Consider the following 15,631-nt stretch of genomic DNA (forward strand, 5'->3'; position numbering starts at 1 on the left):
TTTAGGAGTGAAGAGATTGAGCAGTTTGAGAAGAAGCCATTTCATGGAGAACATCAAGCTCTACCTGATTGTTTTCAATCATGTTTATTTGTTTCTATGTATAAACATTATATTCTAGCAGCAAGGAGCTATGTTTTAGTTCTAGCCTGCAGTAGTGGCTAGTTTTAGTTTCCTGATCTTATGATATGAAGTAGGAGCTATGTAAAGTAGAATAGAGGAGCCAATTACTAACTGGCTGCACGCAGATTTATTACCAGATTGCGGCTGATATGCGAAGAAATAGCTAACCTGGAACCATTTTTGTAGTTTGTTTCTTGTTATCGTACCAGATCAAGATTCTCATGAATAAAATTGCCGTTGAAAAGATGTATAAGCTTTTGCATTGAAACTTTATAAACTGGAGTTCGGGAAATTAACATGCACATGTCACATGTCACATGTCACATGTCACATGTCACATACATCAAGTTCAGCTCAAATCCCTAATGTTATTGTTATAGGGATCATGCGCACAGCGAAAGTAAAGCAAGAATCCTAATGTACGTTTGTCTAAAACACTGATCCTTAATGCATGTTTCTTCCCCCTTTCTTCAATGTAATGTACAATCTATTTCTGAATGTTCTTAACCCCTGTCTTCTAAAAGATGAGATGCCAATTGAGGACACGAGAACTTCCCTATCTATCGTAGAAGAATCACTGTTTTCCAATTTTAGGGATCAGCAAGACCATCAACTGCAAAAAAGAGAATTACACGCACTACTTTAGGGAACTTTTAGCAAAACTATCACATTATAACATCTAAGAACCTAGAACTTTAATTACAGGAAATGCACAAGATAGAGAAGAGCAAGTGATATTGCTGGCTTACTCCCACTCAAGAGCAGAAAGGACAGCAGGAAAAGCAAGGAAACCATTTTTGCTGTGATGCACTAGGAGCTTCTTTCGGATCGGCTTGTGGAGGAGGTTGTTGTGATGGGTCCTTCTGTGTATCTTGATGCAACGATTCACCATGCAGGGACACATTTCTTCCTTCCCCTGTCAATCTGGAAAAATATCTAATTTTCAAAGCCAAAGCCATTTTAGAAAAGGTAGAGTTTTCTGTGTCAGAATAGTATATATATATTACACTCTGTATTAAAACCTTGAGGTACTGCACGTGCTTGAGATATTGCAATATATACCCGAACACAGCATTAATGAATCACTGATCAGCGTTTATCATGCTTCATTTTTTGTGCATGTCTCTGTTATGTAATTATAACCATAAATGGCGACCAAGCTTCATCAGAAGATATGCATGCAATTATGGAATCCTTGGAGAAGAGGGTAGAGAAGAGAAATACTATGTAATCAAGTAGGGCAGAAGAATATCATACATGGGAAAGGCAAAAGAACTGTAGCTAGTCACGCTGCCCTCAGAGAGCTCAGATGGACTATCAGAATGATGGACCCCTGCAACTTTGGGCTTGTCCTTCACCGCATGTTCCTCTGCAGCTGCACGTAGAACATCTTTCATAGCTTCAGCATTTGCAGCTTCAGTTGTTTGTGGTTTCTTTGGATCTACACCCGGAACCTTTGGTGGAGTAGAGCCAGGTGGAGTATTAATTGGCGAATAATCCAAAGGGGTATTGTAGTAATTGGTCAGGTCCCCAGACTTCCCCATGTGGATGCTAAACAATGATTCATTTGAAGCCACACTCCATTCCATGGGTACTGTGGACTTCATCCTTGTAAAGATTGCAGCTGGAATCCTGTTGGGATCAGGACAATCTGATCTTCCCATCACCTGAATTGGAGGAGACTGCTTTGCTCCAGGTGTAACTACATAATCTGGTCCAGGAGTGCAGCTCGAAACATGAGGAGATATTGGCTTTCCACTTTGCTCTTGAGCTGATTGTAGAAATCCAGAAGGATCCTTCTCACCCGGAATGACAGCAGCCACATCATGTTTAACTGACAAGTCAACCACTGCTGCTTCCAACTGAACATTTTCCCCATGTTGTACAGGCTCTGTGCTGATGCTAGTGGTCTCACCTTCTCCTGTCATCGATTGGCTAAGCTCTCTTGCATCTAGTTGAAAGAAATCCTTCTCCGAAGATGTGCCCGAAGATGATGAGGATGAGTAGGATGACTCTTTCTCAACCTTGGGGTCATTTTTTAGTTTGTGCATATCATTGCCATCATCGTTTACTATAGCCTCAAGAATTTCTTTACCATGCTCACTAGTTGCATCACTGTGGAGAGCATCCATATAAATAATGCTAGGATGAGGTCTCTGGCTATCCGCTGCACTGCAGCATGTTGGCATTTAAGTTGGGGAAATAAAAGAAAGGATTTCTAAAAATGTGATTGCCATGAATTAAATTGAGAAAGTTCTTAACATATAAAGTAGAGTGGAGCTACACAAGTAAAAGAGTATGTCAGCTTGCAAGTGCCTAAAACTGAACTTACTTGGAAAATAATTCTTTATAGATCAACATGGTAACTTATTTTTCTCATATCACTAAACTTTTCTTTTTCTTTTCTTGAAAAATAGTGAGGACCTATGCCATCCAATAAACCATAATTGTCCCTAAGAGGAGTTAAACTCCCGATCTCCTAGCAAGAAACTGTGTCAACTACTGGGGTTCTAGTCAAGAGACTCATATCACTAGACAAATCACCCAAATAATACATATATAGTATGATAAAATAACATATATATGCATAAGTTTAATAATAGTTGATTTTCTACAACAAGTCCTGCTTGCCTAAATCTCATAGATGTTTCTCTTAAAAAATATTTATTAAACCTAAAACTAGGTCAGAACAATCTGCAAACTTAGCTTCCTCCTCTTGATTGAATTGGTTAATCTTTCTGAAGAGGAGTGAAGAAACTGCCTTTTGTAGTCCCAAAAAGCATCGATGATTACCACTTTTTTATTGGCAGTTCAGTTACAGCAATCGACAAGGAGTTGAAAAGTCCACATGTCAAGGAAGAAGGTACATTTCCCTCCATTTTCAAAATTATTATTGCAGTACAATGATAGGATAGTAATATACAAGTGAAAAGATCCAAGTATAATCATAGAGATAACATTTTCATCTAAGAACATTTAACACAGAGATCTAGCAACTAAGCACTACCTAACTGTTTTTCTTTTAGCTGGATGCGACAAAATTGCTTTCCACATAAATATTCAGCAGACCTCAATCTAACATCAAGAGAATTGTTATCAATACTATTTCTACCAAGTAGAAACTTAATTGGAAATAAGCCACTTTTCTGTAGACATGATTGGACAATATTGTTACAATAGTATTTTAAGTGTGGTTTACGAAAAATAAGTATGTCACTATTTTTCTCCTTTGCTTTTGCCAAACAAGAAATACGGCAGGTATTATAATCCAATTTTTGTTTCATGTAGATATGATATGAACATTTTGTTGTTTAAGAAACAAAGCAGGGACATCACCAATAAGTTCAAAAAGTTTTCTCAAAAATTCGTTATGTAGAGAAGGTATTACTATTAACTATTAAGATATAAGCAGAATATATGTGAATGAACAAGCACAAATTGATAAACTTTTGCTACACATTGGCAGAAAGAACTAAGCAATGTAGTACAACTCTATTGAAGGATTTGCAACAAAACAAAAATTGCTATTTGAGTATGCTTTTTGGCCAGTTGACTGAGATAAAATAAATAGATCCTCATAGAGTTGACCTTCATGTTAGGTCATTGCCCTCACAAAGTATCATGAAATGGAAGCGAACAAAACATGAAAAGGATAAACGCTAAAATATAGGAGTTTAGGACAATGGATGACTTTCACTAACTATCCTTCTAAATTTTCTCCTAGTCCAAAAGAGAGCCATCTTTATTTTCTCTCAGAACATTGCTGCCCCAAAATAACAAGGCAGAACTGTGACTAAACATATCGCTCCAATTGTCCCTTCTTTTGGGAAGTTAAGTTGAAGAGGAAGTGAACATACAAATACAAATATTCATTTTCTATCCTGACGCAAGATTCATCAGGCCGAAGAAATAAAAGGATTTCATGTGATCCATGTTAGAATAACCCGTGAAGCATTATCAATGAAGTCCACAAGCTGCATGTAACAAGATTCCTTGTATTGTCATTCTATGACTCTTATAACTTTAATAAAGATCAATGAAGATGCTAATTTGTTTCTTTGATGTAAAGGCAATTATATACCTTCCTCTGATGCATTAAGCAAGTTGGTTCTTGGAACTCATAATCTCCTATCAGTAGAATTCTAGATACAGGATCCACACTAAAGGCAGAAAATTTTGAAAAGTTACCTACTTGGTGGGGAGGGGCTAATCTAATCCTGCAAGAAAAAATGCCACGCATTTTTATGCAAGAGACGCAAATTAGGAACATCAAAGACAAACATTTCATAGATGACTCTCAATCATATGGAAATCGCCAGCTGCAGCAGAAAGACCAACGAATTTTGCAATCGAGAGGTGAGCAACGCAGATTACCTCGCCTACAGCATGTTTGATCAATATATCAAGAATCTAAACCAGAAAAAATAAGCTTCGTTTTTCACTCCGTCCCCTTCTTTTCTCCTCCCTTTTCCTCTGAAAGAGAAAGCCAACGTGATTACATGTTGGACTTATGCCCAACTAAGGAAAAGAGAGTACAATAGCTTGGGAAAACCAAGAGAAAGGTGAAATCTTTACCGGCCGGAAATAGAGGGAATAAGACCTCACGCGAACCTTGGTGGCCCGCAAAGCACGGGGAGCCTCCAATTCCACCACCATCGCCGCCTCATGCAAACGTTGCACGACACCCGCCTCCTGCTTAGGATGTCTCCAAGAGCTGGTGCTGCCCTTATACTACGGCAAATGACCCGGCTTACTCAAGGTAGGACTGTTCTTAGAAATTACAAGGGTAAATTATAAATTACCCCCTCTGGTTATGCCTAAACTCAAACTACCCCTTCAACTTTTATTTGAGCCACTTTATGCCTTGGTCCAAACTAATGTAAAATTTATTCTCAAACAAAAAAAATTGGGTAAAATCATTATATATTCCATCTAAACATAATAACAAAAACCAATAATTTATAAAACACTCAGCCGTGAGACTTTTCCTCCACAAGATATGTAACCCTAAATGTCAAAATTGTCCTCTTTACTGTACTCTATACTGTCATTTACTCACCATTTATTTCACCCTTTTAAGTTTAAAAAAATATATTTATTAAAATTTAATTGTTATGGTTATAAAAAGCATCGAAGAGATTATTGACCAACGATAGTAAGCCAAGGGGATAACAAACATCCCAAGTATAATTATATCTAAGATTTATAGTCAAATATGAAAGCTATTCAGTCATTGAATTGTCCTCGTGATAAATATGACTAATATAGTAGGAGTATTTTTATAAAAGGTGAGGTATGTCTAAGATGATCGGGTTAATGCTCGTGGTTAGGTCATCGATCTAGACATGTTGAATTGTTAGCTTTCCCATTATCTTGAGCATAATTAAAACGGTCATATTTTCAACCGCCAAAATTAAACCAAATGTATCGATTCTGGTACTTATAAGAAAATGAGTGTCATTAGACATTCCAACAACAAAATCGACACCACTAGAATCATTGTATCTTTTAAAGAACTTGTTCGTATTTTTTTATATTATTATCATTCAAGAGTTCGAAGGTTAGATATAAATTGGACAAAATGATATCACTCGCTTAATATAAATGCACTTATGTTTCACTAAACCTTTAGCTATTAGACATAGTATTCAATCTAAGATCCAAAACGTTGTGCTGTTGAGTCAATACTCATAAATACTGTGCCGCATAAATGCTCCTCTAAGCCAACATACTGCTGAGCCATTAAACTAAATCGGGGTCAAATTATTACACCAAGCCATCAACACCCAAACAATTTGTCAATAATAAATTTGTTTACAGTTTGACTTAAACTTATGACTTCCTAGGTCATCTCTCTCTTCTATCCTTGTACCCCATGACCTCCCTTAGAATATATGGTCGTCCAATAATAACATCTCATTTATCCAAGCCTGACTCAGGCTATAATTATACTTGTGGCTCGATCCAAGCTCGACCCGTTGACCCATCAAACAATCGGGTAAGATAGGTAGGGGCCCACCTCGCTCCATAAACAATAGAAACATTAACATAACCAATACAGTCATATTTAAAACTGTGGTTATAAATATTTTAGATATGAAATTTAACGTGTATTATATTAATTATGTTGGGTTGAGATGGGTCGAATTATTAGAGCTATAACTAGACCTAAACTTGAACCAATTATAGATTGCATCTCATTGAGATGATTTAAATTCAATCCAGTCTAGTGGAATATTCTTAACCTAACCCGCGGAAAATTATAAAAAATGAGACTGTAACTATATCTAGATTACTAAAAAATGACTTTATATTCATTAAACAAACCGATTAGTGAGAAAGATAATTAGTTGAGTATTTAGATAATTTTGATATAAATGGGTATTTTAATAATTTATATATATTATGTTTAGTCATGATTTTGGGCGTAACTAGTGGGAGTTAAAATGTATTTAATCATGTATATTTCTATTAGTTACTAATTTGATTAATTATGCTACAGATTATGTATAATCTAACATTAACGAACAACCATGTAATATATATATATATATATCTTGGTTCGGGTAACACGTCGTATGTCCATGCTGCAGACGAATTACTCGAGAGTGGTCAGTATCGATCGACTCAATAATAACTATAGAAGACTCTCAGACTCCACTGTCCTCCTCGGCTCCTCTGATCTCGTCTTCCAACTCCGGTCTTCTCCGACCACCGGATGCGGCAATCACCACGAGGTATGTTTACCCCAATCCGTCTCTGTCTCCATCTCGCTCGCCACATCTGGATACGAGATGAGACAACTTCGCGATCCAGATCTTGTCATGTTCACTTGGCCCCTTTGGAGTTCTTAGAGTGGATGGATGGGTTCTGTTCCGAGGTCGAAGAGTTGTTGTTTGGCCACTAGATTTTGTTTGGGTTTTGAAGTGGTATTTACTGTGGGCTTATTCCATTCGGAGTCTTTGGCGTTTGATTGATCGGAGGAGCGGTGGGGGGTGAAACCCTAAATTTTTTTTGGAAATTTGGTGCTGGAGATCGGTTTTTCTGGTCGGATCTCAGCTTATTAGATAGCAAGAAATAATTGGTTGGTTATTTCTTTGTGCTCCTATCTCTGTCCGGAACTGTACTTGGATTTGGCTAAGGTTTCTTCTGTCAAGATTAGAGCTTTCTTGGATCTTAGTTGGATTAGGGAGTCCATGTTGGATTTTGCTATTAAATCAAATAGAACAAAGAGAAGAGACATTCGAAGGTCCTTAACATTTACGTATTCCCATACTAATACGTCCTGTTAATCATGCACTGCGTTCCAAATATTTGTATTGCTTCCATTTCGATCGGACGTTAATTGCCATGTCCGTTGCCTTTTCAGTGCTTGTCTTCCTTGTTTCTTACCTATCGAGAAGTTGACATCATTCCCGTCTTGTACCTTTTTTATTTTTAACTTTTCAGATCCATTGCTTTAACTTCTTGAAAAGGTCTATATTCAAGTTAGTATATTCAGCCACACAACGTGGTCATTGAAGTTGATCACTATTTGCTCCTTACTATCTTTTTATTTGTGATGTAAATGAAACATTCTTGCCCAGTAATAGATTTATTAGTTTTAGTTAATGAGAGAATCTCATACTTTGAATGATCGTGACCATCCTTTTCATGCTCCTGATATTTTAGGACTCTTGATTCGTGCAACATTTACTTATACACACATTGATGGACATATTAACATATTGTTTATGTACTTAGTGAAACATATACCTTATGTGTGCTTTGTTCTGATGACAGGGTTATTTCATATAGGTTCTGGGAGGATAATAATGAAATAAGATGTTACACAAGAGCAAGATCAAGTTGGCTGCAGTGGTGGGAATTGCTTTATCAGTAGTATCGCTGCTAGTTCATCTTTTTCTTGCAAATTATTCCACTGGGGACTTTGTACAGTACAAGTTACATGCAGATGACTTCTATCCAGTTGGAAAAGTATGTTTATGTTACTTTTGACCATAGCCATAAATCATGATGTACTTGTTCTAGAGTTTAACATGGTATTTTGCACTAAATTGGATATCTTATAGTGAAATTGTGTGCATGTGTAGTTTGTTGGCTAGAGCTGTTACACAGCTTTAACTTGATCCTAAATTTTCTGATTACCTTTTTTTTTGCCTCAAATGATGTAGCAGAAACTTCGTCATCGAAAATTATGGGGTCCTGTGATCTCTCTGGAGGCCCTGCAACCATTTGCTAATCCTAGGAACTTCTACCCTGGTAATTCTAGTGTTTCTAGTAGTGGAGATTATTTACTTGTATAGTCTGCCGTTACGTATCATGCTCAGATATAGCATCTTTTAGCTACATTCTTGAAATGTCTTCTACAGACTCTACAAATTTATGCAACCAATAACTGTTTAGAGTGATCATAGGTTCATTTAAATGAGCGATAAAGATTCTACAACTTTTATGCAACCAATGGACAATTGAGCTAATTGTTGATTTCCAAAGACAATAACTGTTTAGATTGATCATAGGATCATTTCAAATGGGCGATGGTTATATTGAAGTTGGGTTTTTCATAATTGAATGATGGAGGGAGAAAAATTGTAAAGGGCATTAAGTATTAAAAAGAGCACACAAAAGCTTTTTGCGAGGTAAAAGAACCTGTAGGAGTAAAATCTCAAGGCTTGGATTTGTTAGATGTTGCTTAATGCAAGCTCACATATCTTTACACATGGAGATAGGGTCGGAGATTGCTTGTGGTTACACCATGGAGCACACTTTGTTCTTTAGTCCTTGGGACGGCATTCATGGGACTTTGTTTTATATGGGAAAAAGGAATGAGAAATATTCTTCTAAAGATGCAAACATTTGAAAATAAATCATAATAACATGAGCTTAAAGGACTGCTTTTATCGAACAAAATATGAAGTTGATATGTGCTAGAATTTGTGGACCAATATATAGAGAGATTGAACAATCTTCAGATATGATAATTTTTTTTCAAGTTTGTGAGAGCATGCATGGTCCACGATAAGATTAATGAGTTTTTCATGTATTAATGTGCACCCTCAAATATATGATTGATTTGCCAAGTAGAACTCAACGAAATAAAGTCTCATGGATATGGCAACAATCAACCAAAGAAGTGCCACAGGCTAGCGATAAATGCCCTCAAAAGTATTTCTACTAGAGGTAGAGATCCATCACAATAACGTGATCTGACGATGAATCCATGATTACTCGATATCTTAGAAAATTCAGTGATAAAGTGGAATTGTATCATTGTTTTCTCTTTAAGAGAGAGATCATTCAAATTGCTAATTCTGGTGATTTATCATTGAATTTCCTGTAAAATCTCGAACTGATTTAAGAATCCCTTGAGTGGGATCTAGTTAAAGTACTGAGAAAATGTATGGACTGGAATTACAGAGAGAAAGCTTGCTCTCAAAATAGAATTATACGAATAGAAAGGAATGGTCCCAAGCGTTTCAAATTGGAGACTTTTAATTCGACTCTGTTGAACCTAAAATATAATCATTTATTATGAACTCAAGTGCTTACTTGTGTTTTAAGATGATCATATAATCTATAACTACAAATGAATGATTGATGACTAATGAGTATAGGACTCGGTCAAACTTGGTATTAGAACCATGAATAGGATATAAAGGAGGCTTAAATAATTGTTCTCATACTAATTTTGTTTCTAACCTTGAACATTTAAAGTTGCACGTGCCAACCTAGCTTGTTTTGGGATAGTAAATTAAGAGATGGAATAATACATTCTAATTGATTCAACACTTTGTCCATACACCCCTCTATACTCAACGCTCTTTTTCTTGGCAAGCAAAATTCGGAACTTCAGTTCGAAGATTATATTATGAAAATGGTTTATTTGAAGGATAAAATTCAATTGAATAATTGCATATTTCATAGTTTGTAATTAGATAAAATTTGAAACATTTCCTGCATCAACTTTCCTAAGATGTTTCCTTTTTCAGTTCTAATTTGTTTATCTGGAGTGATCTTTTGTGAAAAGAAACTTGTTGCATTTTCTTACAGTCCCTGGGGAGCAAAATGGTTTTATATATGCAAAGATATACGGTGGATTTAATAAGATACAATCTTCAGTAAGTTTTGCTTCCAAAAGGTTCTTTTTGTAGATTTTCCTTTGGAAGTTTCTAACCTATTTTTCCATTTACTAGATCTGTGATCTTGTCGCCGTTGCTAGGCTTTTGAATGCCACTCTAATTGTCCCAGAATTGCAAGAAACTCTTCGCTCAAAAGGAATCAGGTGCGTTCCTTCTTCCTCTCTACTCTACTAATATATTATGTGTTCAGTTGCTATCTTTTACTGATTTTCTTCCCTAGGATAAGATTAGTCACCCTAAGCCTGCTACTGTGCTTTTGCAGTTCCAAATTCAAAAGTTTTTCCTATATATACAATGAGGAGCAATTCATAGGAGCCCTTGCCAATGATGTAATCATTCTGAAGAGCTTGCCAAATGATTTGAAGGAAGCCAGAAGAAAGACCAAGTTTCCTACTATTTCACCTAAGAATTCGGCCTCTCCAGATTTCTACATCAGAGAAGTCTTACCTAGACTTAAGCAATCAAAAGTTGTTGGATTGATAATCACTGGTGGTGGATGCCTTGAGGTGCCAACCTTTTCAACTTCATTTATCTTCTTTTGTAGTATGTTTGGCTTTACGAAATAAAACTTACTTTTTTTCTCTTTCTTTTTTCTTTTTTGATATCTAACATCATGAATTTGTCATCCTTTGTGAAAGTTGTGAAGTTCCTGTTGGTTCTACAGATCCAATGTTTTGACCTTTGCAATATGTTGAAACTCGTGAATTCAGAGTTCTTACTCTTCTAAATAGTTTGATAACTAGCTGCCAATTACAACAGATTGAAACTTGTGATTTTCTTCAGAGTTTCTAATCCTTCTCATATTATTTCTGTAGTCTATTCTACCTAGCAGCTTGGGGGAATACCAGAGGCTCAGATGCCGGGTAGCTTTCCGTGCCCTGCAGTTCCGTCCAGAAATTCAGGAGCTAGGCAACCAAATGGTGGAGAGGTAAAACTGTTATAGTTCTAGAGTGCAATTTCGAAGCCTTTGTCTAACCTTTCAATCTTAAGCTGCTTCAATTCTTTACAAAGTGGGAATCAAGTGCTTGACCTGTTCATTTATTTCTGTCTCTCATAGTTTCTCCTGTGGGAGTCTTCTAACCGTTTTGTAGCTTCTTTGTAGGTTACGAGCATCTGGCCATCCTTATCTAGTGTATCACCCTGGTCTTGTGAGAGATACTCTAGCTTTTCATGGTTGTGCGGAACTTTTCCAGGTTGGTATAGAATGTGATTATCTGCCAGAATACATTCATTACTGCTTGGTATTTGGTTGCTTTGAGTGTACATCTCAACATCTCAGTTTGTATGGTCTAATATATTCTTCAGAATGGCTTTTATGTACAGTTATGAAGGTTTAATTTTACATTTTTTCATTCTCTTGTTTTATTTTATTGACTGCCATTCATTTGATTTTAACTAGGATGTTCACTCAGAACTCATACAATATAGAAGGAAGCAGATGATTGAACGTGGGAATCTTAAGGAAGAACTAAGTGTTGATTCAATGGCTCGAAAGAAAAATGGCTCATGCCCTCTCATGCCTGAAGAGGTGAGCTTCTTATTTAATCACTACCATGTGAAGTCTAATCCAATCTGAGTCCTTAGACTCTGATACCTTAGTTTGCTCAATTCTTTTAGTTTGAGTAGTCACTGGGACCAAACCTATGTACTTCTCTTAACACATAAGATTGTTATGCCCCAAAAGTGAATATGACCCCGCTATAATTAATGTTTCTGCTTGAAAGTTTCTTAGATAGTTTCTTCTTTGTTTTCTCTACTTCCTGTCATTACTACTTTATTGCAGCGCAGTGCAGTGCAAAACTGCAAATTTCATCACTGAACTTAAAGTTTGACTTGTAGGTTGGGCTTCTGCTTCGAGCACTAGGTTATCCTGCAAATACGATTATATACTTGGCTGGTGCAGAGACCTTTGGTGGGCAGAGGGTTATTATTCCTTTACGAGCCATGTATGCAAACTTAGTTGATCGTACTTCATTATGCAGTAAGAGAGAGTTGTCCAATTTGATAGGGCCTGAATCTCCTCTTCCTTCAAATATATCGTATCTTCCGCCAGTCAAAAGTAAGAAACAACTTATTGAAGACTGGAACAGAGCTGGACCCCGACCTCGACCCCTTCCTCCACCTCCTGCTAGACCTTTTTATCAGCATGAGAAGGAAGGTTGGTATGGTTGGATTGCTGAGTCTGAGAGAGAGCCAGATCACACACCCATAGATCTGAGGATGCAAGCACACCGATTGCTCTGGGATGCTCTTGATTATTACATTTCTGTCCAAGCTGATGCATTTTTTCCTGGATTTCACAATGACGGCAGAGGGTGGCCAGATTATTCAAGCTTGATCATGGGACATCGCTTGTACCAAACAGCCTCTAGCATTACATATCGTCCTAACAGGTAATCTATGTTTGTGCTGCTATATTATATTTTGATTATGCAATATTGCAATTGATCTTAGTAAACAGACCATTTTATGTTTCTCTACCAAAGGTGGAATTGTCCTAGGTCCTGCCCTTGCAGGTGTGGTCACTGCTTCTCTCTTGATCTATGAAAACCTGCAGCCAATGAGGCTCTGGATTAGATGAGGCGACAAAACCTGCAACCAAATTGGCCAATCGAGCTAGGCTCTGGATCAAAGATGAAGCAATAATTGATGCAATGAGAGGTAGAGGATGACATGTAGGAGATAAATGAGAGAAACACTACCCGGTGGATTTAGGGATGGATAGGTAGAACTGTACTGGATGGTGGTTTTGTTTTGTGAATGCTAGTACTGGAGAATATGAGGTGAATGGTTGCTTGCGATCAGTAGGAAATAAATGGAAGCGGAATGTTATTCTGGTTGGATTTAGTGATGGGTAGGTAGAGCAATACTGTATGATTTCTTGAGGAAGGCTAATTGGCAGGAAGGAGAAGTTGGAGACTTGAGGTGAATGGCAGAGGCTGAAAGAGAGGATAATTAGGGAAGGGATGCTGAAATATAAGAGGATAATAAGGGAAGAGATGCTAAACAACAACATGAGGATGTTGGGATTCTGAATGGGATGGTGGCCCTGAGATTAACTTTTCGTCTCTCCAATTCTATTGGACAAAATCAAATGATGTATATTATTATTAACATTTTAGCAAAGTATAATATTAATTTAAACATATATTACAGTAGATGCTGCAGTATAGATCTGTACTAGATACTCTATCCATGACCAATGGAACTATTGCTTGTGCGGGATCTGACAATTTATGCCCGGACATATCAACCTGCCTTATCTTCAAGTATAAATTTCTTGGAACCTAAAATGCCTCCTGTATTCTCCAAAACAATTGCACTAATGCATAGGGACCAACTTTATGTTCGCCCACAAACATGTGAGGAGATCAACTATTAATTTTTCTGCCCTTTTCTGATGGTTGTATTCTTGTTGTTGGCCCGAGTTGTTTCTGCCTGCTAGAAAGTATTACTTGCTGTATTTCTTCCTTTATTTAGGATAAACAAGGATCTCGCATCCCTAGGGAGGCATAAGAATTTCTGTACCACTATCATTCCTCGAGTTATGCTATACAGGAATTCACTGAGTATATCAGCATTGCAATTGAAATGTCTTGTGATTTCTAGAAAACCTTGCAGACAAGCTCTATCATGTGGATCTCATAAAAATCAATATTAGTTCTGAAAAGGACAAGGATGTCTGTCTCCTCGATATAATTAAAGGCAGGCTTTTGTAATATTTAATTGTTGGGTTACTTAAGTATGAAATTTAGCAGTTCAGAGTAGATGCCATCAAAAAAATTCTGGTGTTAGTAAATATTGATCATTCATGGTATCATATTTCTTTTGGTACTAAAAGTTTTCTCATCTTACTTTTACCAGGAAAACACTTGCTGAGCTATTTGAAGCTGTGAGTGATAATCTGTATCACACACAACACAATTGGACTGTTCTGGTGCGTGAACATCTTAACAAGAGTTTGAGTGTGGATGGTTTTCTAGCAGAGGCCTTACTGTCGAAACCTACATCTTTCCTTTCTCACCCACTTCCAGAGTGTTCCTGCAGAACATCCAAGTTCCTCGGCATTGCCAATGCAGTAAAAGATAGATATGGACAATTGTTATATGGAGGCGAAGAAGAATGCAGTGAACAGATGGTTCTCAATCTCGCTAAGTCCTCCAAGGCTGATGAATCAAAAGATGACGAGGAAGGAGAGTTGCCAGAAGATGATACTGACACAGAGGGGCAAACAGAATCTGATAATGGAGGAAATGATTCAAATAGACCCTTGGAGCAAGATGAAGAGATGGATCCAGATGATTGATAAAAAAAAAGTGAGGGCATTGTCGAATGTAGCTTTTTGTTGCTCCCACTCTATAACAATGTGACTCCGCACTACAATAGCTCATAAAGATCGGAAGATCGGTGAACATTTCAAGGAGTCTCTTCTTCCTGCAACCTTATCAATGACAAGAAAGGTTGTCCTCGGATGTGCTAGCATTTGGATCTTCTGTTTACAGCCTCAATACAGAAATTGACCTTCACATTTTTTGGTCAAACCTCCCGAATCTTTTGTATATTCGATTATATTGTTGGAAACATTTTTTCATTAGTTACTGTTTCTATCTCTCCTTGGGAGGACTCTCTTATACTGGAACTTATACAAGGCCGACTCTGGCATTTGAGGGAAATTTTTTCTTTCATGTAGAAATAATTCCATTAGATATCGGAATTTTGCTTTTAGTTTGTCATTTGGTAAGAGACACTTCCTTTTGTTGTCCTGGCACAAGGTTGCCATACTTTCATTTAAGCTCAGGCACCCAGTTGCCAAAAATTTTAGACATTTTATGGTCTTTGTTTCAAGGCACATCTGGAAATTCACCAAGTATTGCTTCTAAATGTTGATTTTTCATACCGTAATATTCTATCTGGAAAGGACAGAAGGAAACCAATACTGCTGCTTATCTAGTTTATTTTGTGGTCTGCCATTGTCTTAATTAGTGATGCAATTTTGAGTTATCTGCAGTTCAAACAAGAAAGCATATAAATTATTAAACAGAAAGGGAATTCCAGATACTGTTGAATATAAAAGAGTTAACTTTTGATGTTAATAATCATGTCGAACAATTAAATGATAACTGCATTAAAAGATGAGCAGAAACTGTAAAACAACTACTTTATCTTCATTTTTTTTATAAAGAAAATGCTTTAAGAAAAGGGTTACAGCCCCCTCTTGCACAAAATACACTTTAGTTTATTTGCACACGTCCGTATGGATTGAGTTTAGCTCCAAAACAAAAAGTATCTATTCTCAAATTTATTTATTTTTTCTAAAAAAAAACTAGAAGAGGGTACCTTAAATGAGTTTAGAAAAAATAAAGTTTTCA

The 15,631-nt window shown here is 36.8% G+C and overlaps 2 protein-coding genes across 7 annotated transcripts; one reads left to right on the forward strand and one right to left on the reverse strand.

Moving 5' to 3' along the window:
- Positions 1 to 357: 357 nt before the first annotated feature.
- On the reverse strand, positions 358 to 4,867 carry LOC140780613 (uncharacterized). 3 transcript variants are annotated; one of them, XM_073126275.1, is made up of 5 exons: positions 4,696 to 4,867; positions 4,495 to 4,593; positions 1,378 to 2,287; positions 870 to 1,044; positions 358 to 733 (listed from the first exon to the last, which is right to left on the reverse strand). In XM_073126275.1, exons 3-4 carry the CDS (start codon positions 2,250 to 2,252, stop codon positions 876 to 878), a joined length of 1,044 nt encoding a protein of 347 aa, XP_072982376.1. In that variant the 5' UTR covers positions 2,253 to 2,287; positions 4,495 to 4,593; positions 4,696 to 4,867; the 3' UTR covers positions 358 to 733; positions 870 to 875. The 3 variants fall into 3 exon arrangements, with proteins under 3 accessions (XP_072982376.1, XP_072982375.1, XP_072982374.1); XM_073126274.1 differs by having other exon boundaries at positions 1,378 to 2,292; positions 4,696 to 4,858; XM_073126273.1 differs by lacking the exons at positions 4,495 to 4,593; positions 4,696 to 4,867 and having other exon boundaries at positions 1,378 to 2,505.
- Positions 4,868 to 6,679: 1,812 nt separating this feature from the next.
- Positions 6,680 to 14,935, forward strand: LOC140780400 (protein EMBRYO SAC DEVELOPMENT ARREST 30). Of its 4 annotated transcripts, none has more exons than XM_073125924.1 (11): positions 6,680 to 6,857; positions 7,903 to 8,097; positions 8,295 to 8,382; positions 10,174 to 10,241; positions 10,317 to 10,405; positions 10,525 to 10,768; positions 11,078 to 11,190; positions 11,365 to 11,455; positions 11,662 to 11,790; positions 12,102 to 12,655; positions 14,127 to 14,935. In XM_073125924.1, exons 2-11 carry the CDS (start codon positions 7,945 to 7,947, stop codon positions 14,566 to 14,568), a joined length of 1,971 nt encoding a protein of 656 aa, XP_072982025.1. In that variant the 5' UTR covers positions 6,680 to 6,857; positions 7,903 to 7,944; the 3' UTR covers positions 14,569 to 14,935. The 4 variants fall into 4 exon arrangements, with proteins under 4 accessions (XP_072982025.1, XP_072982028.1, XP_072982026.1 ...); XM_073125927.1 differs by having other exon boundaries at positions 6,694 to 6,857; positions 8,298 to 8,382; XM_073125925.1 differs by having other exon boundaries at positions 6,718 to 6,857; positions 7,918 to 8,097.
- The last annotated feature ends 696 nt before the right edge of the window (positions 14,936 to 15,631 follow it).

Source organism: Typha latifolia, chromosome 1 (genome assembly GCF_019914945.1).
Source record: "Typha latifolia isolate L0001 chromosome 1, TyphaL0001v2, whole genome shotgun sequence".
Lineage (NCBI taxonomy): Eukaryota > Viridiplantae > Streptophyta > Magnoliopsida > Poales > Typhaceae > Typha > Typha latifolia.